The sequence below is a fragment of the Panthera uncia genome, assembly GCF_023721935.1.
Source record: "Panthera uncia isolate 11264 chromosome D3 unlocalized genomic scaffold, Puncia_PCG_1.0 HiC_scaffold_8, whole genome shotgun sequence".
NCBI lineage: Eukaryota > Metazoa > Chordata > Mammalia > Carnivora > Felidae > Panthera > Panthera uncia.
The window spans coordinates 64,068,158-64,094,260 of NW_026057586.1; the positions used below are offsets into that span (position 1 = coordinate 64,068,158).

At 51.0% G+C, this 26,103-nt stretch overlaps 3 protein-coding genes across 3 annotated transcripts in view; 2 read left to right on the plus strand and 1 right to left on the minus strand.

The window, feature by feature from the left end:
• DGCR2 (DiGeorge syndrome critical region gene 2) overlaps positions 1 to 15,633 on the minus strand; it is a 99,667-nt gene extending 84,034 nt beyond the window's left edge. Inside the window, exon 1 of the mRNA XM_049619740.1 lies at positions 15,260 to 15,633. Coding sequence (XP_049475697.1) covers positions 15,260 to 15,338 — 79 coding nt within the window. The 5' untranslated portion in view covers positions 15,339 to 15,633. The remainder of the gene's footprint in view (positions 1 to 15,259) is intronic.
• A 2,286-nt stretch (positions 15,634 to 17,919) lies between these two features.
• On the plus strand, positions 17,920 to 19,396 carry TSSK1B (testis specific serine kinase 1B). The gene has a single exon (XM_049619746.1). It carries the CDS (start codon positions 18,080 to 18,082, stop codon positions 19,190 to 19,192), a length of 1,113 nt encoding a protein of 370 aa, XP_049475703.1. The 5' UTR covers positions 17,920 to 18,079; the 3' UTR covers positions 19,193 to 19,396.
• A 4,400-nt stretch (positions 19,397 to 23,796) lies between these two features.
• On the plus strand, positions 23,797 to 25,132 carry TSSK2 (testis specific serine kinase 2). Its single transcript, XM_049619747.1, has one exon. It carries the CDS (start codon positions 23,925 to 23,927, stop codon positions 25,011 to 25,013), a length of 1,089 nt encoding a protein of 362 aa, XP_049475704.1. The 5' UTR covers positions 23,797 to 23,924; the 3' UTR covers positions 25,014 to 25,132.
• The last annotated feature ends 971 nt before the right edge of the window (positions 25,133 to 26,103 follow it).

Genomic DNA, 26,103 nt, shown 5'->3' on the forward strand with positions numbered 1-26,103 from the left:
GAAAATATCCATATACAAAAGAATGAAGTTAGACTCTTACCTAACACTATATACAAAAAATAAATCAAAATGGATCAATGTAGAACCTAAAACAATAAAACCCTTAGAAGAAAATACAAGACAAAAGCTTTACAGCATTAGATTTAGAAATGATTTCTTGGATAAGATACAAAAGCAGACAACAAAAGCAAGAGTAGACAAAACTACATCAAACTTAAAGAAATAACAAAGTAAAAAGGCAACCTTACAGAATGGGAAACAAAATCTGCAAATCATGTATCTGATAAGGGATTAGTATCCAGCATATATAAAGAACTCTTACAATTCAACAAAGATAAGTAATCCAATTTAAAAATGGTCAAAGGACTTGAATTAGACATTCCTCCAAAGAAAATATACAAATGGCCAACAAGATTATGACAAGATGTTCAACATCACTAATCATTAGGGGAATCCAAATCCGTAACAAGATATTACTCCATACCCTTTAGGATGGCTACTATCAAAAAAGAAATCATTAGAAAATAATAAGTGTTGGGACATGTGGGTGGCTCAGTCAGTTAAGTGTCCAACTCTTGATTTCAGCTCAGGTCATGATCCCAGGGTCATGGAATCGAGCCCCATGTTGGGCTCCATGCTGAGCATGCAACCTGCTTAAGATTTTCTCTCTCATTCATTCATTCATTCATTCACTCTCCCCCCCCCCCCCCCCCATCCTTCTCCCCTGCTTGGACACGCATGTGCTCTCTCGAAAATTAAACAAAGAAAGAAAAGAAAATAACAAGCTTTGGCAAGAATACAGAAAAATTGGAAGCCTTGTATACTACTGGTAGGGTTGTAAAATGGTGCAATAACCACGGAAGATAGTATGGTTCCACATTAAAAACAGAATTACCATATGATCCACAATCCCACTTCTGGATATGTATCCAAAAGAACTGAAAACAGGATCTCAAAGAGATACTTGTACACCCATGTTCATCGCAGCACTATTTACAGTAGTCAAGAGGCAGAAGCAACCTAAATGACTTACAGATGAATGGATAAAGAAAATGTGGTATAGTCATACAATCCAATATTATTCAGCCTTAAAAAAGGAAACTGTCATGCCGCAACATGGATGAACCTTGAAGACATTATGCCAAGTGAAATAAACCAATCACAAAAAGACAAATACTGCATGGTATGAGGTTTCTAAAGTAGTCAAACTCTTAGAAAATACAACACCAGGGGCTGAGGTGAGAAGGAAAAGGGAAGTTGTTGGTTAGTGGGTAAGGAGTTCCAGTTTTGCAAGATGAAAAAGTTCAAGATCTGTTACCCAATAGGGTGCATTTAGTTAACACTACTGTACTCTACACTTAAAAATGGTTAAGATGGTACATTTTATGTGTTTTTTTTAACCACAACTTGAAAATTAAAAAAACAAATGACCTAAACTTTGCTTCCCTGGGCCCAATTAACAATCCTCCGAGGTCAGTTTTATTATTATCCCCACTTAAGAAAACAAGATGAGGTCTCTTCACATCCCTCCTGGGGCCAGTTTCCCATGTGTAAAATGAGGTGACAGTGGGCTGTACCTAACCCTCACAAGCACAGATAAGACATGAAGGGATTTTAAAGTCACAAGGGAAATATTAACACCAAATAAACTCCTGCAGGAAAGCAGCCTCTAAGTCTGAGGCACTCCAAAAGGAGACTGCCACTAAGGCTCAGGCATTAGAAAGAGATTTGCTCCAGTTCTTCCCTCAGGCTAGCTCAGTGTGGGCAAAGCTCTGACACCTGCTTGAACCCCCACAAGAGCTCACAAAAGCACACAGCTTATCATTAATGGGTCTCATTAAAGAATACTCAAGGGGCGCCTGGGTGGCTTAGCCGGTTAAGCGTCCGACTCGACTTCGGCTCAGGTCATGATCTCGCAGTCCGTGAGTTCGAGCCCCACGTCAGGCTCTGTGCTGACAGCTCAGAGCCTGGAGTCTGCCTCAGATTCTGTGTCTCTGTCTCTCTGCCCCTCCCCCACCTGTGCTCCGTGTATCTCTCAAAAATAAACAAACACTTAAAAAAAAAATTAAAAAAACAAAAGGAGGTTTATTCTTAGGGTTCACTAAGCTATTCCACACCTAGTGCTCAGCAGAGTGCATGATGCTCAGAAATGGGGGTGGGGTAGGAGAAGGGTGGTGGTGGTGATGATGACAATACCACTAGCAACAGCTAAGAACCGAGGCCAAAAGTACAGGACCGGGCCAGCAGGGGATGCTTTCAGCTCCTGACAGGCCAAACCTGAGGCTGCCTGCAGGACAGTCACAAGGACACAGCTGTGGGCAGGTGAGATGGGGAGTTAGCACTGTGACACCAGTGGCCAAGGCTATGGGAGGAAGACAAGGAAAAGCGGGTAGGCAAAGAGGTTCAAGGTGAAAAGTCAGTAAAGACCAGGCAGAAAGATGAGAAGGAACAGAGGGCAAAAGAGCAGCGGGTAATGAAGTAACCACTGAAGCTGTGCAATGTCAGAGCCGGAGCTCTAGCTTCCCAGGCTTCAAATACTGGCTCCGCCACTTACTAGCTGTGTGACTGTGGGCAAGTCACTTACTCTTCCAAGCTGTCTCTTCATCTGTAAAATAAGGCAGATATGAGTACCGCTTTCTATAAAAAGGGCATCACACCTCACCCTGCAATTATAAAGGAGAAACACACAACAGCAGCTAGACAGAATTTTATAACATTGTTTTATTGTGAGTCCTAACCATTTTTAGGGTTACTTTCTGGCTTTTACAGTATTGTCATTTTTACATTTACTTATATGAAACCTTTAAAATACCTTGCTCTGATTATTAACTTTTATTAATGCTTCTTAAAAGATAATCTAGCCATATGGTTCAAAATCCATAAAGGGGTGACAGGTTAAGATCATGAACAAGACTTCCAAGCTTCTTAAAATGTCCACGTTTGTTTGATTGCAATCAGAGGGTGGTGTGGTCACTGGAGGAGGCTGCAAACACTAACTCCTGGAGTTGGTCAGCCAGGTCCAAAGAGCTGGGACACCATCAGGGTCCACATGAGAAGCTGGTGGAACCGGAAGCCATGAGCGACAAGATGCCTCCTCCTTCACAGGTGCATCTATCTCCACTCAGTCCCCCACAGCCATGCAGCTCTTTCTTCTTATTCTGGACTCATGGTGCAAGAGGCAGAGCATCCAGCTCAAGAGAACAATCTTTGATTTCCAGTTTCTGCTTCTTCTACTTAAAAGCCAAGGGATGCCACCAGGCAAGGTGATTATCTTCTCTGGGCTTCAGCATCCCAATCTCTAAAATGGACCTAACACCTGCCTCACTGTCTCCCTCCAAAATAGGACTGTTGGATAAAGCATGTGCACAACTATGCCCAAACTCCTGGGCCAACCTTGACCCTACCTTCAGACAGCTCCCCCACATCACCACACACTCCAGAGACTATCAGCACGTGGCAGATGCCATGTGGAGGGTGGTAGGACTGGAAGTAATTAAACAAACCTCGAACATATAAGCCCTCCACTTATCTTCCCAAAAAAGAAACTGAAATTAGAAAGAGTGATTGCCAAAACTGTACCGACAAAATTGTCACTGACAAAACTAGGATAACACGGTCTCAGGACTCTTTCAAATGAAGAATAATTCATTTTTAAGTATTCAATTATCACAAAATAACTTTTCAAATGAACTTTTGACTATGGGATAATTTTAGGTTTACAGAAAAGTTCCCATATACCCTCATCCAGTTTCCCTGGTTGTTAACATCTTATACTGCACACTACCATGACACATTGGCATAATTAGGAAACTAACATTGGTACTTTTCTATGAACTGAACTCCACGTTATTAGAATTCCACTAGCTGTTCCTTTTCCTATTGCAGGATCCAATCCAAGATACCACACTGCAGTTAGTATTATAAAGTAGTTTCTGATACACTCCATCAGAAGATTTTAAAGTTGGGGTACCTGGATGGTTCAGTTGGTTAAGTATCCAACTTTGGCTCAGGTCATGATCTCACGGTTCATGGGTTTGAGCCCCGCTCAAATCTCCTGCTTGGGATTTCTCTCTCCCTCTCTCTCTCTCTGCTGCTTCCCCACTAGTGTGAGCATTCTCTCTCTCTCTCTCTCTCTCTCAAAAATAAACTTTAAAAAAAAAAAAAGATTTTACGGTTAACAAAATTAAAAAGCTGATTAATAGCATTTACTAATGCTAAAATCTAAGGAATGTAATTGTTTGTTATAAATTTTACTTGGCCTTTCTTTTTACTGATGCTGAATGGTCATTTATTCAACATACATAATTCTCTTCAAACCCGAGAAACAAAATTGGAAAAAATATTTTAAGCAAATAGCAATTGACACTAATGAGCTGACTTGCTAAAACTATAAATATCTAGTCATAAAAATGATTTCTAATTTACCCAGGAAAATACAACCTATTAAAAAATGAGATGTTTCTTTACTGATTAGTATGACGAAATAGAAGCTTGTTATAATAATGAAATTATAGTAATTACCTCTCTCAATATTTTTTATTTAGTAAAGGCAGTTTAAAATCAACTCAGTTTTGGGGCACCCGGGTGGCTCAGTTGGTTGGGCGACCGACTTTGGCTCAGGTCATGATCTCTCACAGTTTGTGAGTTCGAGCCCCGCATCAGGCTCTGTGCTGACAGCTCAGAGCCTGGAGCCTGCTTCAGATTCTGTGTCTTCCCCTCTCTCTCCCCCACCCTGCTCATGTTCTATGTCTGTCTCTCAATAATAAATAAACATTAAAAAATTAAAATAATAAATAAACTCAGTTTTGAACCTAACTGTATAACAAACACACAGAAGAGTGAAAAAAATTAATCCAAGTAGCTTTTGGACCCAGTACATTGAGCATATACTATCAGTCTACACACAAAACGAGTTGCAAAAAGAAAAAAAAAATCCAAAATCTTACTCAGTTGGGTTGGCTGTGGTAGTGACAATGAGTATAGCACTTCTGAAACTATTCTGTGCACACTGTAGGACTAAGCAAATAAGTAAATCTACTGATGTTGTTGGAAGCCAGAGTTCTCACTGTAGAAATACGAAACAGGGAAAACAGGCAAGATCCTATGATGCTGGGTTTTAACCAAAAGAAACAGTATGGGGGCACCTGGGTGGCTCAGTCAGTTAAGCATCTGACTCTCAATTTGAGCTCAGGTCATGATCTTATAGTTCGTGAGACCAAGTCCCATGTCAGGCTCTGGGCTGACAGCACAGAGCCTGCTTGGGATTCTCTCTCTCTCCCCCTCCCCAGATTGCATGCATATGGGTTCTCTCTCTCAAAATAAATAAACAAACATGTTAAAAAAATTTTAAAAGAAACAGTATGAATTTACACAAAAAGACACACATACAGACAAGATCCACACACACACACACACATGCACAGAGACAGACAGATGTGCATGCACATACACCCCAAGTAGACTGAAAGGTCTAGTAGCAACATCATCCGAGGAGCAATAAACTCACCTAGCACCTAGCACCTAAATACCATCTCCCACTAAAAGGAACCAGTGTTCCATGGAAAAATGCCTGGGGCAAGAAAGATACAAGTTGAGCCTGATAATAAGGAACATTCAAAATGGATGAGGACATGTCAGAAGGATGCAGAAGCCAGCCTACAGGGGTTTCCCCTTCCTGTATTAATTACAATGTAAGTATCAAAATGAATCATGACTGGGGCACCTGGGTGGCTCAGTTAGTTAGGCATCTAACTTTGGCTCAGGCCATGATCTCATGGTTTATGAGTTCAAGCCCTGCGTTGAGCTCTGTGCTGACAGCTCAGAGCCTGGAGCCTGCTTCTGATTCTCTCTCTCTCTCTCTCTCTCTCTCTCTCTCTCTGCCCCTCCCCTGTTCACGCTCTTCTCTCTTAAAAATAAATAAACATTGGGGCGCCTGGGTGGCGCAGTCGGTTAAGCGTCCGACTTCAGCCAGGTCACGATCTCATGGTCCGTGAGTTCGAGCTCCGCGTCAGGCTCTGGGCTGATGGCTCGGAGCCTGGAGCCTGTTTCCGATTCTGTGTCTCCCTCTCTAGACTCTGTCCCTCCCCCGTTCATGCTCTGTCTCTCTCTGTCCCAAAAATCAATAAACGTTGAAAAATAAATAAATAAATAAATAAACATTAAAATTTTAAATATGAATCATGCTAACAGACCATGTAACACACTGAACAGAAAGAAGAATCCATGAATCCATACAGACAGTAAAAAATGAAAAGGAAGACAATTCTCTTTTATAGTAGACTACTACTAAAAGAAAAAGTAAGAACAAATCACCATTTAGCAATCATCACAGTGGCAACTGGTTCAGGCCAGAATCATTAATAGATGCTGAAAAACAATGGGCAAGCCTATCTCTCTACTTGCCCATCACAAAGGGGGAAAGCCACCTTTCCCCAGAGAAATGCAGCCAATGCCACCCTACCACATGACCAAGAGTAATATCACCACTCCTGAGACAAACCAATGGGCTGTGTTTCCAGATGCATGCAATGAGAAGGACTCAATGATCTGGGGGATCACACCTGCCAGTATGCATCAACTGAATCTGATCACAAGGAAATAATCCGATAAACCCAAAATGAGGAATATTCTATAAAAGAGTGCCTGTAGGGGTGCCTGGGTGGCTCAGTCAGTTAACCGTCTGACTTTGGCTCAGGTCATGAGCTCACGGTTTGTGAGTTCGAGCTCCTCGTCAGGGTCTGTGCTGACACCTCAGAATCGGGAGCCTGCCTCTGATTCGGTGTCCCTCTCTCTCTGCCACTCCCCCCCAAAATAAACATTAACATTTTTTTAAAAATAAAAGAGCTCCCTGTACTCTTTCATAAGTCCATAATACAAAAGACAAGGACAGGAAGCTTTTCCAGATTTTAAAAGATTAAACACACATCAAAATTAAATGCAATACATGATACCAGGTTGGATCCTGACTTGGAAAAATATGTTGTAATCAGACAACCGGCAAAACGGGGACATGGCTAACAGTACTACATCGATGTCAAACTTCCTAGATTTGGTAACTATACTCTGCTTATAAGAGAATGGCTTTGTTCTTAGGAAATATAAATTGAGGGATTTAGTAATGAAGGGTCATGATGCCTCCAACTTAGTTTCAAGTATGCACACATGTATGCCCACAAATGTGTGGTGAGTCAAATGTTAACAACTGGTGAATCTAGGTAAACTATATAAAGGTGGAGTTCATAGTACTACTCTTGCAACTTTTCCGTAGGTATGAACATCCCCAAAGTAGAAAGTTTTTTTAAAAAAAAGAAGTATCGGGGCGCCTGGGTGGCTCAGTCGGTTAAGCGGCCGACTTCAGCTCAGGTCATGATCTCGCGGTCCGTGAGTTCGAGCCCCGCGTCAGGCTCTGTGCTGACAGCTCAGAGCCTGGAGCCTGTTTCAGATTCTGTGTCTCCCTCTCTCTGACCCTCCCCCGTTCATGCTCTGTCTCTCTCTGTCTCAAAAATAAATAAACGTTAAAAAAAAAAAATTAAAAAAAAAAAAAAGAAGTATCTCTCTGCCTCCCTCTGAAGGAAGATATTTTGAAATCTTAATTCTTTTTGGAATTAAGCTTCCTCATACCAATAAAAAAAAAAAATGCTGATCATTGGATCTTTGAGATTTGGTTTCATTTTTGCCCTTAAGGCACCTCTCAACTGAATAATTTTGTTCGTATCAATGTTCCCCATTTAGGCCACTCTAACTCTAAATTATCCTTGGTGAAATTATACCACTTAGATAAATAAGCACACAAATTTGAGTTATAGCATAAATACATGTGAAAACCAGGATCCCAACCTGGAGCTGCTGCAGATATAGTTTTAGACTGAGACAAATACATGAGAGTCTGGGAACAGCAAGTTGGAAGTACTGCCTGTTACTTTAAGAGTTAGGTCCCCTCAGCCTATTGGCCATGCCATCTTTAACTGTAAATCTCAATGAACTTCTGGTGGATGAAAAGTTTAGGTAAGAGGACTCTCCCAGGACCAGACCCCACAGGCAAAACAAAATAAAATTGAGGAGGGGCACCTGAGTGGGCTCAGTTTGTTAAGTGTCCAAAACCTGATTTAAGCTCAGGTCATGATCTCAGGGTTTGTGAGTTTGAACCTGCATCAGGCTCTGCACTGTCAGCAAGGTGCCTGCCTGGGATTCTCTCTCTCCCTCTCTCTCTTCCCCTCCCCTACTCACTCATGTGCATGCACTCCCTCAAAATAAATGAGTAAACTTAAAAAAAAAAAAAAATAAGACTGAAAAAGTTCTCACAAAGTCCAGCTAAAAAAAATGATGTACAACTATGTGTACAAAGATCTCCAGAACACTTGTCCACTGAAAAACTCAATAAGTTTACATAAAAAGTATAATTCCATTTATGTAAAATATTCCATGTATGAAATTTTTGTAAATATTTTTTTAAAAAAATCAACATTTTTCCAAACTGTCCTGGGCTTTCACTGTGGCTCACTTGGTCAGTCTGCATGTGTGCATCCCACCCTCACTGATGGTGTGGAGAGAGAATCTGGAGGAGTGGCCAACAAACCACTGAGGTTTGCAGCACAGGCCCTGCTTTGGCCCTAAACAAACCTCATCCCTTTCAGGTACTTCCAGTTCTCTCGCTCTGCCTTATAAGACCACAGAGCCAGGGATAAATTAACCAACCCAGAGACCCCAGGAAGCAACTAGCAGCGTTCAAAAGGCGTCCGCATCAGGACACCTGATTTCAATCTAAGTACTGGGGGTCCTGGAACCTCCCATCTCCCAGCTGACCTTCTGGGACATCCTCTGCAGTGGCCTCTGCCCCTTGTCCAGTGCCCCAGGGAGCCCCAAGCAATCCTCTCCACAGCCATAAATTCCTATGGAAGGTCCCCTCGGGAATAAGGCTTCTAAGACAGGGAAGAATAGGGTGGACACCTGGAGGCTTTCTCCATCCAGCATACCCACTGGGGCTCCGCTCTCAGCCCTATCCAACATGGACCTGTCAACAGCTGAGGGCAGACAGATGACAAGCTGATCAAACTAATGGCTGGCTGCCAGGATCTGGAATTGAGGACAATGACCAGTCCAAGCTGTGAGGACAATGACCAGTCCAAGCTGGCTGAAGAAAGGCACACCAGGCAGAGAAGGGCAAGCATGGCAGTTCTTGCACCTACCAGCTCTGAAGCCAGGCCTGTACTGTGCAATGGCCCAGGGAAGGGCAAGCCATGTCCTCATGCAGGGATAAGTCCGGTTCTCAAGACTCGGTGCCAAGCAAGTCCATTTGAGAGGAAGCCCAGCCCACCCACCCCAAAGGCTTCCTGACCAACCTCCCCCCTTCCCCCACCAACAACCCTAGGCTGGGTGGCTGGTAAATTTCAAAAAGGATCCACATTTGTGAGAAGTCTTCACCTGCTCTCACCTCACAGCCCAGCTCACCCCTGCAGGAAGGAGAAGCTCTCCGCAGTGGGGGCCCAGGCCAGCTGGCCTACAGTCCCCCCACCCCAAACACACTGGTCCTCCAAAGGCGTTCTTGCAGGCGGCCACAAGGCCCTTATCCTCACCACCCCCACCAGGGGCAGCTGCGAGGCCCGCTGGCTAAGGGAGCTGTTGCTCTTTATGTCAAAATATAAATAGCCATTTGTGCATTTGTTCAATAACTGATTTCTGAGTGCCCACTCTGTGCCAAACTAAGCCCAGGGGACACAACACGAACGTGACAAAGAGTAAAACGTGTCAGTATGAACAATCCTAGCCCTGTCCAAAGCACTGCGGCTGTTTTGGGGGCTCTAGGAAGCCACACACACCCCCTCTCAGACCATGAGAATGGCTAGACTCATTTAGCACTCACTGTGTGTCAGACATTGCTCAAAGCCACTTCACTCTGCTGCCTCCGAGGTGGGGGCTCTCTCCTAAGAAACATGCCCTTATGCACGCACACCCATGCACCCAGACTTTCAGGGGGTCCCTACACTTTCTAAAGTCCATCCGGAGCTAACATGAACGGCCTTTTTGTCAGGATGTGTTAGAACTGTATACCCATTGATTTTAATTCTCATAGCATCCCTCAGCTATGTTCTATTTTGTCTGCATTACAGATAAGGAAAATGAGGCTCAGCACAGTCACAGAGTGGGCAGCAGAGTGGGTCCTGACTCCCAGCCATGCAATCTAGGGTTCACACTCTTAACCCACTACACTGGACTCTACAAACAGCTTGTGTGAAGCAACACCAGACCTGGGCTTTCCTCCCTCCCAGGTCGATGCCCAGAAGCCACAGGACACTCTGTGTCCACAGCTCACTGCACAGGCCATTCACCCTCCCCTGGACTTACCCTGTTGAGGAAACATGTCCCACACGATGGAACACACAGCCCAGCTTGGAGCAGCAGGACAAGATGTGATTTCACTAAACACCCCAAGTCAACTGGCAAATCACACCAAAAACAAAATAGCCATACTTTGAATCCATCCATCACACTGGCAAAGTGTTGGCTCAAAATTGGGCTCTCGGAATTATTGACCCACTCTGCAGACTGGAAGAGGAAAGGGCCACTCACCAACATCTCAGCACCCCAAATACAAAAAGCACATGTGATGAGGGAACAATCTGGCAGTGTGCCAAAGACACTTAATCAGTCCCTTGCTACCTACTAGGTCCTAAATGTTGTCACTGATACATTCCACTTAAGAGTCAAGAAACTACCAATGTTTCCCTACACCAAGTACCAAAGGGAGGTAAGAGATCACCTGTGCAAGGAGGGCTAACTAGATCACCTGCCATGATGGCTAAAGAAGCACAAGCCTTAGTGCTGCCAAACTGCCTAGGGGAGCAAAGGGGTGAGGAAAGTGCAAGTGAGCTAGCCTGAGAAGCAGGACTAGGGAAGGCTGCAGGCAAGAGCAATCTGGGTCAGAGGAACAGGAAAGGTACAGCGTAACAGCAGCAAGTAGGTGCAGACCCATCTGGCGAAGTGTGCAACAGCAGCACATTCTTCATTCCTAAGACCAGAAGCACCAACTGAAATAATAACCCTGATTCGCTGCCACCTGGGCCAACCGGAGCTTTAACCACAGTGCTTCCTGTGCCCTCAATACTTTCCCGTGGTGACGGTGCCCGGCACACAGCAGGTGGTAGCTGGTGACAGTGCCCAGACACAGCAGATTGTGGTGAGGGCTTGTTACAGGGCTGTGGGGAAGCATCACCGTTCGTCTCCCGAGGGACATCAAGTACCAGGAGTCTCTTCCTGCTCTCTGCAGTGGCCAAAGTGTTCAGGGAGAAAGGGCCACTTACTTTCAAATGATTCAGAAAATAAATTATGTGTGTGCATACGTACATACGCACATGCACACATTAAGAAGAAGGCAAGTAAGGTAAAATGCTGACAATAGGTAAGCCTGGGTAGAGAGTACGCAGGTATTCTTGGCATGAATTTTATTCTTGCATCTTTTCTGTAAGTTTGAAATTATTTCCAAATAAAAACTTTCTTTATATGTTAAAAAAAAAAAGACATTTCGTTAGCTAGTGAGGTTGGAAAATATGTTAACATCCCTTTTCAACTAAAAAGAATGAAATTCTTAAGCTGAAAGCACAACCAGCCAATGAAGCAAGTTCTACAGTGTTACAAGGTGGTGGGCTGTGAAGGAAAGAGCTCACTCAGAAAGCGCCTGGCAAGCCCAGGTGCAGGTTCAACTTCCCAGCTATTTCTATGAGCTTCAGCCACATCTGCTTGCAAAATATCCACACTCTTCCCCTTCACTAACCCATGTGCTGCTCCAGAGGAAAGGTGCTGTGGCCACTAGGTTAGTTCACTGAAGATTTATCAATTCAGCACAGACAGCAGGCCCCTCTGGGTTCCTAATGACAAAAGGGAAAGAACCCTGAACTTGGAGCCAATTCACCCACGTTTGAATCCTAGCTATGCTGCTCACCAGCTGTGCGACCTTATGCAAGTCATTTGCCTCTCCAGCCTGCTTTTCCAACAGTACAAGGAAGACAGCTTCCAGTCTTGCTACCTCATCAGGCAGCCTCACTGAACACAAGGTTTTTACAGGGCTGGGGAGCTCAGCTGAGACACAGCTCACATGGGGAAGGCAAATGTTTTCTCAGCCATGTATGGTGGGGTCACCCTGGACAAAGCTGTAGCTAAAACCATGGCATGATTTTCTTTCGTCAACGGAGAAAAACAGTTTTAGAATCAGCAATTGCTGCTGCATCCTCTGCACAGATGGAGAAAAGGTCAATGAGATGACACCATGGCCACTGGTCCCCCAAAAGCCCCTCCATGCCTGTCGTTCCTCAGAAGAGATCTCCAACCTACCCTTCTCACCACAGCCCCAGCAGATATAACGACACCACCGTTGGTCATTATGGCTAACCATAAAGGGGATTTGGGGAGAGAACTGGTTCTATACCTCAGATCAGAGTATTCAGATGGAAAAGGGTCTGTGCTCACCTGGAGAACCACTTGGTCTATCAAGGGAAGAGATGTGGTCTGGAGTTCCACAGCTGGGGTTAAGGCTGGGGCAGGACAAACACAGCTGGAGTAGACAGAGCCTCAGCCAAGGGCACATGATGGGCCAGACATCTAGGACTGAAATCTCATCTCAGCCACTTACTTTCATGAGCTCTCTGTTTATTTCCCCATCTATAAAATGGGGCTAATAACAGTCATCTACCTCACAGGGATCACCTGAGAGGTAATCAATGCACATTTTAGTACACATTAAAACAGCAGCTGGCACGTAACACATCTTCAATCAACCAAGATCAAATACGCATTTAAAAAACAAAAAGAAAACAAAAACTTTGCCAAAAGGTCAAATTCAGAGCTCTCTTGTTGCCGCCACTCTGTGAAAGCCTTCACACTCTGGCCTGCACCAGTGAAGAACCAGAAGTGGCTTGGCCTCAGTCCTCAAGGACTCCCTCCCCTGGAAAGTAGATTCAGCCTGATGCCCTCCTCACACTCAAGTACGGGTCTAAGCTGGGACTCCAACAGAAAGAATGCAGGTGAAGACCAGGGAAGCCCTCCTTCACAAGCATCAGCCAGCAGCACCCTGCCTGGAAGGACACGGAGCACACACAACCCCGCAAAGGAGAACATCTAACCCAGAGTGTGACTGGCCCTAGCCAACCAGCCAAAATCAGGAAACCAGCAAAACCCCCAGGGTTTGCAAGGCAACTCAAAACACCATTAGGAACCACTGCAAAGTTCTAATCTGGAAAGTCATGAATACAATGGGATAATCTGCCCCTTCAACCAGAGCCACCTCCTTACCCCAGCTCAGACCTAAGTGTGAGGTCTCCTATAAAGCCCTCCCCTGCTTCACAGGTACAAAAGACTGGCCACCTGGACTGCCTGCCTCTTAGCCCCCACACTCAAGCCTGATTTACACCTAGTTTCTGCTTCTGTACCTAAAGGGCACTCCTAGAGAAAAGGATTTACTCAATTCATTTGAGCATCATTTGAGTGGTAGGCAGACAGAATTTACACTTTCTGAATTGTTGCTGGCCAGTTGGCAGGATACCCGGACAGACAGCAAAGGAAAGGGAGTTGGGGACGTTGGTCACCTCTATCATCCAGAGGTGGTGCTGGACCTGGAACCAGAGGCACCCCAAGGAAGACAGGCATGATGTGTGGCTTCGCCCCTGAGTCCAATGACCTGATAAGCAGAACTAGGACCCAAGAGCCAAAAGAGAATGTCTCACTTCTCTACAGATATAAACATGTTTTCTAAAGAACTTAATCACAAGGAGCCACAAATGCTTTGGTTCTGGACCTCAAGGGCCCATTCAGTACTCTCTCCACAACTAGCCCTTTTTCCGGCTACCATTCCTACTGAGGCCATCCCACCAGTCACCCTGCTGCTGAGGGAACCATCAGAAGCAGCGAGCAACCAGCTCTACTCAGGGAGCCCAGAGAAGCATCACTGGAAAGACTCCAGGTTGAGCAGGGGCCCAGGGCCTTGGCCACCAAGTAAACACTGGGGAGGAGACAGCAGTCTATTTAGGATGACAAAGGCAGAGAGGTGTGTCATGTCTGGTATGAGCGCCTTGGCTGAGGCATTAAGGAGGGTGGCACTCCACTGTGCTCCCCAGCCTGTTTTTACAGAGAGACCTGACAGAGCTCACAGACAATAGCCCTGGACACTTTGGCCTTCATGGGCTCCTTCCGCCATAAAAAATTACTAAGAATCATACTTTTCAACTGCAATAGTATAAAGCTAAATAAATTTGTGCATAACATTTTCTTTGACCTAAACGGTCAGGGTTTTTTTTCCTTGATTTTAAAAGAAGACCACTAAAAGCACTCTGTGGGCCCCCCAGCACCAAGCCTCCTGTACTTGATGAATAAATCTGCCCTGCAATTGGGGATTTGATTTTTTTTGTTGCATTCAACGGAGGAGGGGGTACACAAGAAACAGAGATAAAAATTATCCTGGACCTTCTGGCTGCCATGATTCTGATTCCCCACCACAAGCGTACTTATAAAAACACAAGCTCCAAAGGGAGTTCCAAAAGCATTTAATCATCACATACAAGGTACACTCCTAAGTGCCTGGCAATGTCCAACCTCCGACGGCGGAGACCCGGCCGCGGCACGAGTCTCTGCCCCAGGAAGCTAGCTTGCTTTCTGAGTGCGATGCTTGGCGGACTCCTAGTACCTCCTCGGATCGGTCTCTCAGCTGAGTTCTCAGCTACAACACCTCACTGAGTGACAATAAGCGACACGGCTACCGCTCTCCAGCCAAGGAGTTTCCAGGGCTGAGGCGCTGGCACAAAAGCACTGCTGAGGAATAACATGGGAAAGAGAAACCATGTGTCTCCACGAGCTGCTCTCTCGACCCCAGCACTCCAGCCTGACCCCAGCCGCTGGGCAAGGAGGGCGCGCCCCAGGGGCGCAGCTCCTCCGTCAGAGAACTCCCAGGCCCCAGAAGTTAGGTCGGGCCCCGCACACCACTCTCGCTTCGGTCAATCTCAAAGCACGCAGCGCTCCACGGACACGGATCCAAAGGTAACATCCCCTCGAGAACAAAGTTCCATGATGTGAGAAGCGCTCGGAGCCCAGGTAAAACTCTCGGCACGGTCCCGGGCGGGGGGCACGGCGGCCCGCGGGCAGGCCTCAGAGGCGCCCTACCGGGGCCCCGCCCGGTGGAGGGAGATCCCGGGAGACCCCGGCCCCGCACACCGCCCGCCCTGCCCTGCCCCGCCCCCACACATCGCCCCCACCGCGCCGCGCCCACCGCGCCGCGCACCTGGCCGCAGCGGCTCGGTGACGGTGAGCACGAGCAGGAAGAGCAGCAAGAAGGCACCGCTGTCTGCCTTGGGCACCATTTATCCTCCGTTCATCGTCCCCGGGGCGGCCGCGTGACCCCGCGGGGAGGCCGGACCGGGCCGGGCTGAGGGTCAGGGGACCGAGCCGGGCTGAGGGTTAGGGAACCGGGCCGGGCTGAGGGTTAGGGGCCGGGCGCGGAAAGGCGGCGGGAGAAGGCTCCGGCTAGGCCACGGCTACACTGGGCCGCGGGCTCGCGCGCACTATCGGCCTCAGTCTCGGGTTCCGACTCCGGCTCCGCGCAAGATGGCGGCCGTCCTGCTCAGCTCCGCGCCGCCCCCCGCCCGCGACGCCGGCTCCCGCCAATGAGTGCCGAGGCAGGGGGCGGGGCCTGCACGCTCCCAATGCGTGCGGACCCTTGGCAGTGTAGGGGGCGGAGCCTGGGCGGTTGTACCCGAAAGGGGCGAGGCCTAAGGCTGGGAAGGTGGTGGGGGCGGGAACCGAGAGGCGGGCTCGACGGGTGGGCGGAACTATAAGGAGTGAAGTGTACCATTGGTTATGCAGAGAGGTGGGGCTCGGGGGTGGAGCCTGGGTGGTAGGGCCCGCCAAGGGCTGGGTTACGAGCTCCGGACGCGCTGGGCAAGGGCGTGGGGGAGGGGTAACGGGGCCAAGCTGACGGACACAGAGGGTCGGGGTGCAGTGGGGCTGATGAGGTGGGGCGCGGAGGGGCAGGGAGTGGCCCTGGAGGGCTGAGCGTGAAGGAAGAGGGGAGCGACAAGGAGCCAAAGTGGTCCCGGGTGAAGAAGGGTTCTTCACACCTTGCATACCTGCAGGCCCAGGTCCTGTCAGCGGCCCAAGAGTGCTCCCTACAGTGGTCTTTAAAAAGAACCGCTGCGGAAAAGGGATAAGGAAAACTGGAGGAACCCGGACATGCTTTGAGGAAGTGGGGAGATGGGGGAATGGAGGAGCCACCCTGTAAGGAACCAGCACACACTACTGAAAATGTTTCAGATGAAGAAATAGCCTAAAGGAGTGTTCTACAAGGAGCGCTGACAAGGAAGCCCAGATCTTAGACTGTGGAGCAAAGCTGGCCTCTGGAGGAAGAACTCTGCCTACACAATGTGGGAGGAGGGGGAAGGAATGCTGGGCACAGCTGCTGCCACAGCAGGCCACGTCTGCATAGAGGAAAGGCTCAGGAGACGATTCCAGTGTTGACCTCACACCTGTCAGGGAACAGAGTGACTGTGGAAGAGGGCACAGCAAATGGGAGTGTCCTCAGTAGGAGAGGAGCAGGCTGTCCAATGGAAGGACCACCAGCCATGCACACAAGGCCTGGCACAGGGTGTCAGGGCTGGGGAAGAGGGTGAAGATGGGAGCAGAAAAAAGGGGGACCCATTTTAGCCTGGCCCACCTCCAGCCCCACCAACTTACTCCCCAGGAGCAGTCCTCTCAAGCTCTTTCAAGGCATGATCCTCCTGAATGTCCTAGGTTTCCAGCCTATGACACTCAGAGTCACTCAGTGAGAGAGGTACCCACTCCCTCTGAGTGGATATGGCCAAGGTTAAACCCAAAGCTAGGCCAGACCTGCCTGCTCCTGCTCTCTTGGGCTGTAGCCTGTAGCAGGTGCTAGACAAAGAGCCTGTCACAGCAGAGGGGCCCCCATGCTGGCAGAAGCAGTGGTCCCTGTCCAACACTGCCCTGGCTGCTTGCATTGTCCTCATGGACCATTCCCAGAAGCAGCTGCTGCACTCAGAGGGATTCAGGCATAGCTTTTAATGTGCCGTGGGAGCCCAGCCAGGGTTACAAGCTAGGCAGACCCCAGAGAGGCAACTCACAGCTAAGAGCAGATATCCCAGCCAGTTGTTCCCCTGCAGAGCCACTGTTGGAGAAGCAGGCCAGCAAAGGTTCAGATGAAGAGAGTAGGACAGGGAAATTATGCAGGGAGAAGGCAAAACCCTGGCCTCTGAAATTGCAGTCACTACACAGGAGTTTTTGCCCATCCTGATCCACCTCTACCCTTGGCCCACATACATGGCCTGCAGATTTCCTGTGTAGACACCACCAAGGACCTCCAGAGCTGAAGGGAGGGAAAAGAGATCAGGGATATTTTTCCCTAGCTCCCTCCCTGTGGGTCACTGCAGCTTCCACCTGAGGTCACTGCCTCTCTCAAGGTGGTCCTCTACACTCTTTCCAGGTTCCAGTGACCCACCTTCCCTTCCAGGGGTCTGTTACTACCCTTGGGTTACCCTACACTCAGTTCCCACCTTTGTAAGAAAGATGAATTTATAAACTCTTCAAACTGCCCTTAACTTGAGTATGTCTTTAGTTTTCCTTCTGGGACGCAGACTAATAGGACCATTTGCCCTGGATTCCCTGGGATGCCTCATGTGGCAATAATCAGCCCCACAAGCAGGTCTGGCTCCTGATTTGGAAGCACCAGCACACTGATGTGTTCCCCACAGCCCTCTTGTACCTCAGGTCCCAGCCAAGTGCACGGCCACTCTTCGCTGGCCATTGGTCTGTTTCAGCCCACTGGCTGGTCTTCCAGGGTTCCAAGTCCAAGTGGCTCAGGCCAGAGCCTCATTCCCCCAGAGCACTCCTCCTTTATGACTTCACCCACTGAAGTCACCTGGGAGACGATGCTCAACATTCCACCCCAGAGTCTTGGCCTCTAGGAGGCAGGAACAGCAGGCCCAGCCAGCCCAGAGGACTCTCTGTCCACAGTGTAAACAAGGACGCCACTGGCCCATGTCCCGCAGGGATGTAGAGGGCAGCCTCAGAGGCACTGGGCGCTCCCGGCACCATGGATGACGCTTCCATCCTCAAGCGACGAGGCTACATCCTGGGGATAAATTTGGGAGAGGGCTCGTACGCAAAAGTCAAGTCAGCTTACTCTGAGCGCCTGAAGTTCAACGTGGCGGTCAAGATCATCGACCGCAAGAAAGTCCCCACGGACTTCTTGGAGAAATTCCTTCCCCGGGAAATTGAGATTCTGGCCACACTAAACCACCGCTCCATTATCAGGACCTACGAGATCTTTGAGACCTCTGATGGCCGCATCTACATCATCATGGAGCTCGGGGTCCAGGGCGACCTCCTCGGGTTCATCAAAACCCGGGGAGCCCTGCACGAGGATGATGCTCGCAAGAAGTTCCACCAGCTCTCCTCAGCCATCAAGTACTGCCATGACTTGGATATTGTCCACCGAGATCTCAAGTGTGAGAACATCCTCCTCGACAAGGACTTCAACATCAAGCTCTCTGACTTTGGCTTCTCCAAGCGCTGCCCGAGGGATGACAGTGGCCGACTGATGCTAAGCAAGACTTTCTGTGGGTCAGCAGCTTATGCAGCACCCGAGGTGCTGCAGGGCATCCCCTACCAGCCCAAGGTGTGTGACATCTGGAGTCTGGGTGTGATCCTCTACATCATGGTCTGTGGCTCCATGCCCTACGATGACTCCAACATCAAGAAGATGCTGCGCATCCAGAAGGAGCACCGCATCAACTTCCCCCGCTCCAAGAACCTGACGGGCGAGTGCAAAGACCTCATCTACCACCTGCTACAGCCGGACATCAACCGGCGGCTGCACATCGATGAGATCCTCAGCCACTGCTGGGTGCAGCCCAAGGCACAGGGCCTGTCCTCTGGAGTCATCAACGAGGAGGGGGAGAGCTCCCGGGGTGCTGAGCCCTCGTGGACCCCTGATACTCCTGATACCCCAGCCACCAAGCTGGAGCTCCAGGAGGAAGCACGGTCCAAGACACGGCCTGAGATGCAGTCCAAGTCAAAACCTGATGAGGAGACGATGCAAATGCGGGTGTCAAGGCAGTCAGATCCCACAGGCCTTAATGGCGAGCTGCAAAGCAGGGAAACAGAGGAGGGGGTTCCCTCACGGCCTCCAGAGACACACACCTAGCGAGCCTCTCTCGGCCCAGGGGACTGGCAGGGAATGATGCAGAGCTCATGGCTTTGAGCCTGAGCTCCAAAGAAGCCAAGGGACAAGCCAAAGAAGGAAAACTGTCCTGGATGAGCCACTATTTTCATCAGTTCCTTCTCCTTCCCTTTGAACTTGGTAACCCACATGGCTAAAAAAACAATAAATATTAGTGCAGACCCCAAAGTGGATGTCTTTGCCCCGGCTGACTGCAGTCATCCAGGGAGAGGATCCTGCACTCCCCCCACCCCACCCCCGCCAGCTCCCCACTCTCAGATCACACTGCACTTCACCTCCAGTTTGGGAAAATAAATCCCAGTGTGCCCAGCCCCAACTGTGACCTCAGGCTCTGGACCAGAGCAAAGAGCTGGGCGAGGAAGATGCTACTTCAAGAGGGAGGCCATGAGCACGGTGCTGAGGAGGGGGAGGGGGCACAGAGAGGACAGGATAACGAAGGGCAAGGTGGCTGCCTGCAGCAGAGGAGCGGGAGGCAGAGGGCTCCGTCTGCAGTTGGGGCTGAGGGTCCGGGCCCTCAGCACCCCAGTGCCACTGCCTCCTCAAGGCTGCCGGTGGGGAAGTGCCCTGCAGGGAGCAGGTGAACCAGGCTCTCAACCCCTCTTGAGCTCCCCACCCTGCTAGGCAACTCGTTTCTTCTGCTCTGTCTACTAGCCATGGCCAACCAGCATCCAGTTCTGGACCTGCCCTGAGTCATCTGCCCCTGGTCATTCTCCCTGCCCAGAGGAAGTGGTGGGGGGTGGGGCGCTGGATGGCCCAGTGCCACCCAGCCTGCCTGTCCCACAGTCACTGTATGGCCTTGATTACCTCTCTTTCCCTTCTAGTCCCCAGCCTGCCCCCAGGGTTGATGATCCATGCCAGAGTGGAGAAGCAGACATTGGTGAGGAGAGAGGACAAGTGTGCTCACAATGCAGTCCTGTCCCCTATGGCCATAGGTGTCCTGTAGAGAGAGGAGGCCAGCGTTTAGCACCACTGGCTACTGTGTCCTGTGAGGCCCACCCATGTCATTCTCAGGCTCTTCTCACTTCAGCCACGGCAGCCCCTTTCCCTGCCTGTTCCGCACTCACTCTGGACAACCTCGTGTGGATCTGCAGGTTTGACACATCAAGAGGACAAGAGTCTTCAGACTTACCCCTCCCCTGCCCATGTCATTGTCCTGGAAAGACCCTAACCCCAAGCCCCGGGAGAAGTGAGGTCCTGTGAGTGCCCTGGCCCTGCTCTCTCTGCACCCCTCCCCACATCCGCTCCATCTCTCCTCTTGGCCCCCCCACCCTCCAGCCACCTTCACACATTCTGTCTTCCTATCTCCATGCTCCTGTGTATGGGAACACACAGCTCAGCTACCTCTACCTGCCCTGTCACTTCTCCAGTGGCTACAGCCACCTCCTGCACACAGTCTGGATCCCACTGCCCTCAGGATCTCAGTGCTTGGCCTTGGCATCCCAGGTCTGGCTCCTCTTGGCCTCCCAGCACCCCCCCCCCCCCCCCCCCCCCCCCCCCCCCCCCCATACTCACACCCCCAACACACACATGACCCCATCATGCTTGTGGATGCATCCCTGCAGACTTTGCCCATGTCTCCAGGATCAGCCGAGGGGCTGTGGCCTCCACAAAGCTTTCTGGACTTGGCAGCTCCACTATAAACTCTTCTGGGGCAGGCCTGTGAGTGCCAAGGTACAGGCACAGAACAGGCCCTGGGTAATACCAGAGGAACAACCCAATTTTTCCCAGAGGCTCTAGGAACCCAGAGTCATACAGCTCATCTGGTGGTGGAGTAAAATTCCAGAGCACATGGGGCTGGCTGGAGTGGGGACATCCTAAGGAGTGGCTCATGGACCTCCTCTGCTTGGTCATCTGTGGCCACATGGAGGCAGTGGATGATATGCAGCACGAGGGCCTGGGAGCAACTGACTACAGCCCAGCCACAAGGCAAGCCTGGGCAGGAGGGGCCCCAGGAAGGAGCATCTACTGTATGCTTTACAGGTGGGGAGACGGCTCAGAGAAGGTGGGCAACTACCTGAAATCACACAGCACAGAGTGGCAGCCCAGGTGACTGAAGGCCACCCCTTCCCAGGGGGCCACACCTGTGAGCCGCTCAACTCACTGGGGTCAGCCCTGGCTCAGACCCCATCAGTGACCCTCCCCAAGGCTTTACGATCAAGACCTTCACCATGGCCTCCATGGTCTGCAGCGCTCCCTCCTGCCTCTGCACACCCCTGCCACCCTGTGTCCCTTCAAACTATCACATACTCTAGCAGGTCCTTGTCCTCCTCCATGTGACCAGCTCCTCAGACCTCAGCCCTCCCAGCCTTCCCAAATCCAGCCCCAGTTTCTTCCTCACAGCCCCATGTTCCCGTGTCATGGCACAGCCACCACCGGGCACTGGCGCTGTTCGTGTGACACTGAAGCTCCCTGTCCTCTGGGCTTCAGGAAAGCATGGGCCTGCTTCATCAGCGAACTCCAGCATCCGGAACCAATCCTCAAGTGCCAATGGGGTGAGTGGAGAAACAGAGGAAACCGAAACTCAGAGGGAAGTGGCCTACCCAGAGTCTGCAGGTCTCACATGCGCAGGGCTGCAGGCTGGGAGTACCCCTGGAGGCCCCAGGTCCGATCTAGCACTTCCCATTCCCTTCCCATGCCTGCCTCCACGTGCATGTGCTGGGTGATGCCATCTGCTTGCCGTCGCGGCAGCTCAGCTTGTGCCTCCTCCACCATGTCCCCAAGAACCGCAGAGGTCACACTGTCCCAGGCAAGGGCAGAGTGTGAGGGAGCAGGATCCACAAAACAAGGAAAAGTGGGTGGGTTGGTAGAGTCAGCCAAAAAGGCAGACATGCAGGGGGTACACCCAGATAGCACATTTGGGAGTGCAGGAGAAAGGCAGGGGAGACTGTCACGCTCCTGGGTCCTGGCCTGCAAATCCTCACAGCCAACCCCTTCTGGGACGCAAAGGAGTGACCAAAGACGTCCCAGGAGGAAGCAGGCTTCAAGCTAAAGCTACTGTAACAGGAGCTCCCAAGAGCTGGGAGCAGGCCTCAGGGAAGCCGTGGCAGCTGGAAGGCAGTCACTCCTAGCTGGCATCTGGACTCTGGCTGCCCTGCCCCTGAGATCTTCCACACAAACCTCCAGATGCAGGGAGCTCCGCACGTGCCCCAGGTATGTCCACACGGCTGTGCTCCGGCCAAGGTGGCACATCTGCCTGGCACGTCCTACCCCTCATCAACTTGGCAGGGCCCTGTAGATCAGCTGCACACTGGCTCCTTCATCACCTCCCCTCCAACCACCCACATAGAGGCAGGCATCCTCTCCCACCCCCCTGAACATGAGCACGTGGCACACCCACCCTGGCAGTGAGCTATGTGTGGGCACGGGATGCCTGTGATGGAGAACAGATAAGTAGCAGGGCTTCCAAACTACCCAAGGAGACACACATAGGATGCCCCAATTCCCAAAGCAAAAACAAAAGGGTTTTCATGTTGCTTTCAGGTGCAAAAAACGGCTCTAGAGATGCAAACGGTGCTACATCAGGGTTGCACCAGCCCACATCATGCCCACTCCTCACAACTTCAGGACCCCCTCCTCATCCAGGTGCCTACTCTTATCAGGACCCCCAGCAGCAAAGCTCCACCCAAGGCCCTGCCCATGCACTGACCAGTGCACCAGACTCTTTGTCTCTCTCTGGCACCCAGTCCCCACAGGGCCACCCTGGTCCATCCTCCTCTTGTCTGGTCAAAGGCACTGGCTTCCACTTACCCTGAAGCCCATTCTCTCTGCACTCTGCCAAGGACCATCTTGAAATGTGACTTGGGTCATGGCTCTTCTGGCCCCAGGCCCTGCAATGACTGCCCACCACTCAGGGCAAAGCGGCCACTTCCCTTCTCCTCCACCTCACTCCAGACTGTGGGATTCAGCCATTCTCAGAACAAGCCCTCACCTCTCCCAGGCTCTTCCCTGCCTGGATGCCTCATCACCTCCTCTACCTGACCAAGGCCCAGCCCATCCTCCATGCACGCCCCAGCCCTCGGAACATGCATTTGTCAGTCTGGGGCCCAGAGCTCTGCCTGCCTTCCCACCCACACAGGCCCTGCCCGCCACAATAGCACTCTTCTCCCCAGCCTTCTACCCAAAACAGGAGCTGCTCTCATTCATAAGGCTAGGAACAGCAGCCAGCCTGGCCAGACCAGGGCCATCCCTCCCAGGCGCCACCGATTCCAAGGATACCAGCCCTAGAGAAGGTTTTTTCATACCCGCAAAAAGCTGCAGGAAATCAGCCCTAGTGAGACATGGACCAATGCAGTGTCGGTCCTCACAGCCAGGGGAAGGAAATGGGCATGGGGCTGGCACTCTGGCTTGGCCTGGGCAGCCCTCCCTTGGGCCTGACTCATGACAAGGAAGCCACAGCGAAGAGGAGGAGCAGGGAGGGTTACCGCAGTCCTGGGTACTGACTTCCTTCCTGCTTGGCCAGCCTGGCTTCCAGGGTTCCAGGGGCCCCGTTTTCACCCAACTCAGTCCCCACTCCCGGCAGCCTGGCTTTATGACTTCACATGCTGAAGTCACGCAGAGACAATGCTGAGCGTTACACCCCTCCAAGTCCAGGCCCAGCCCAGCCAGACAGCTCCTCACAGTGTAAATGAGGACAATGCCCACTGGCCCACGTGGGGAGGGGATGTAGAGCGCAGCGGCGCCAGCCACACCTGGCACCATGGACGATGCCGTGGTCCTAAGGAAGAAAGGTTACATCGTGGGCATCAATCTTGGTAAGGGCTCATATGCAAAAGTCAAATCTGCCTACTCTGAGCGCCTCAAGTTCAACGTGGCGGTCAAGATCATCGACCGCAAGAAGACACCCACCGACTTTGTGGAGAGATTCCTTCCTCGGGAGATGGACATCCTGGCAACCGTCAACCACCGCTCCATCATCAAGACGTACGAGATCTTTGAGACCTCTGATGGCCGCATCTACATCGTCATGGAGCTCGGGGTCCAGGGCGACCTCCTTGAGTTCATCAAGTGTCGGGGAGCGCTGCACGAGGACGTGGCTCGTAAGATGTTCCGCCAGCTCTCCTCGGCTGTCAAGTACTGCCACGATCTGGACGTTGTCCACAGAGATCTCAAGTGCGAGAACCTCCTCCTCGACAAGGACTTCAACATCAAGCTCTCTGACTTTGGCTTCTCCAAGCGCTGCCCGCGGGACGGCAGTGGCCGCATTATCCTCAGCAAGACCTTCTGTGGGTCGACGGCTTATGCAGCGCCCGAGGTGCTGCAGGGCATCCCCTACCAGCCCAAGGTGTACGACATCTGGAGCCTGGGCGTGATCCTCTACATCATGGTCTGTGGCTCCATGCCCTACAATGACTCTGACATCAAGAAGATGCTGCGCATCCAGAAGGAGCACCGCGTGGACTTCCCCCGCTCCAAGAACCTGACGGGCGAGTGCAAGGACCTCATCTACCGAATCCTGCAGCCGGACGTCAACCGGCGACTGCACATTGACGAGATCCTCAGCCACTCATGGCTGCAGCCCCCCAAGCCCAAAGCCATGTCTTCTGCCTCTTTCAAGAGGGAGGGTGAGGGCAAGTACTGGACCCAGTGCAAACTGGACACCCGGCCAGCCTCTCGCCCCGAGCACCAGCCCGAACACCGGCCTGACCACAAGCTGGGGGCCAAAACCCAGCACTGGCTACTGGTGGTGCCTGAGAATGAGGACAGGGTGGAGGACAGGCTGGCTGAGACCTCCAAGGCAAAAGATCATCATGTCACCGGAGCCGAGGTGGGGAAAGCGAGCACCTAGCGGTGCTAAGGGCCCCGGGGGCGTGGTGCATGGTGTGCACCCACATAAACTAAATAGGCAGGTAGGAGCTGAAGAAGGCACAGGTGCAAGGAACAAATAAAATCTGTCAATTAAACCACTATTTTGATTATGTTCTATTAGCTTTCTTGCACTTAGTAGCAAAAACATTAATTACTGACCACCAAATAAACCACAAAGTGTATACATGCACAAGAGTGGCCCCTGAGGAGTCTTTTTCTCTAGGACTCAGGCAACCACCCTCCCTGTGGCATGGGGGTCTCCAGCACAGGGGTGCACAGGCAGACTTACAGCGAGGCCCTGTGGGCAAGAAGACCTCAGCTGCAATCCACTGCCAGGTCCTCACTGTCTCCCTCTGACCCACCCCGGGGCCCAGCACCTCCCAGGCTGGCCAGCTGCTCGTGTCTCTCCTGCTCAGGCACAGCACGGCCCACCCGACCCTGACCCCATCCTGCTCCCTCAGACAGCCCCTTTCTCCATGTACTCTGCTCCCTCCATGGCTGTGATTGAGACCAGTGACCTCAGCCCTTCGAGTGCCCTTTCATCTGCTGGAATAGCCCCAGCCCAGACCTCTCACCCACACCCTCTCCACCCCATCTCGTCCACCCCACACACCAGCCAGTGCTCAAGGGGACCAGCGCTTGGCCTTAGGTGGCCTTGCCTGGACAGCATCTCCCTCTGTATCTCACTCACATCCCACTCAGACTTCTGCCTCTATGCTTTTCTGTCCCATGCCCACCCTTCCCTGTGGGGGAAAAGCACCAAAGGCCACACTTTTCTGACCCCCCCCCCCCCGGCAGTCCTGGATCCACCTGCTGAGTTCAGTCCCACCCCCCTGGTGAGTTGCAGGGCTTGGCTGGGGTTCAGCCCCCTGGGAGCTGGCAGGAATTGAGGAGCACAGGCTAGTGGGTGCCCAGGCAAGCAGCAAGCCCACGCCAGCCTTCAGGGAACATGGCACTCATGGAGGCGGCCAGGACCCATGCGGAACAACCCAAGACAACGGCCAGTACAGGGTGCGGAACAACCCAAGACAACGGCCAGTACAGGGCTGGGCACACTCAAGAAGAGAAAG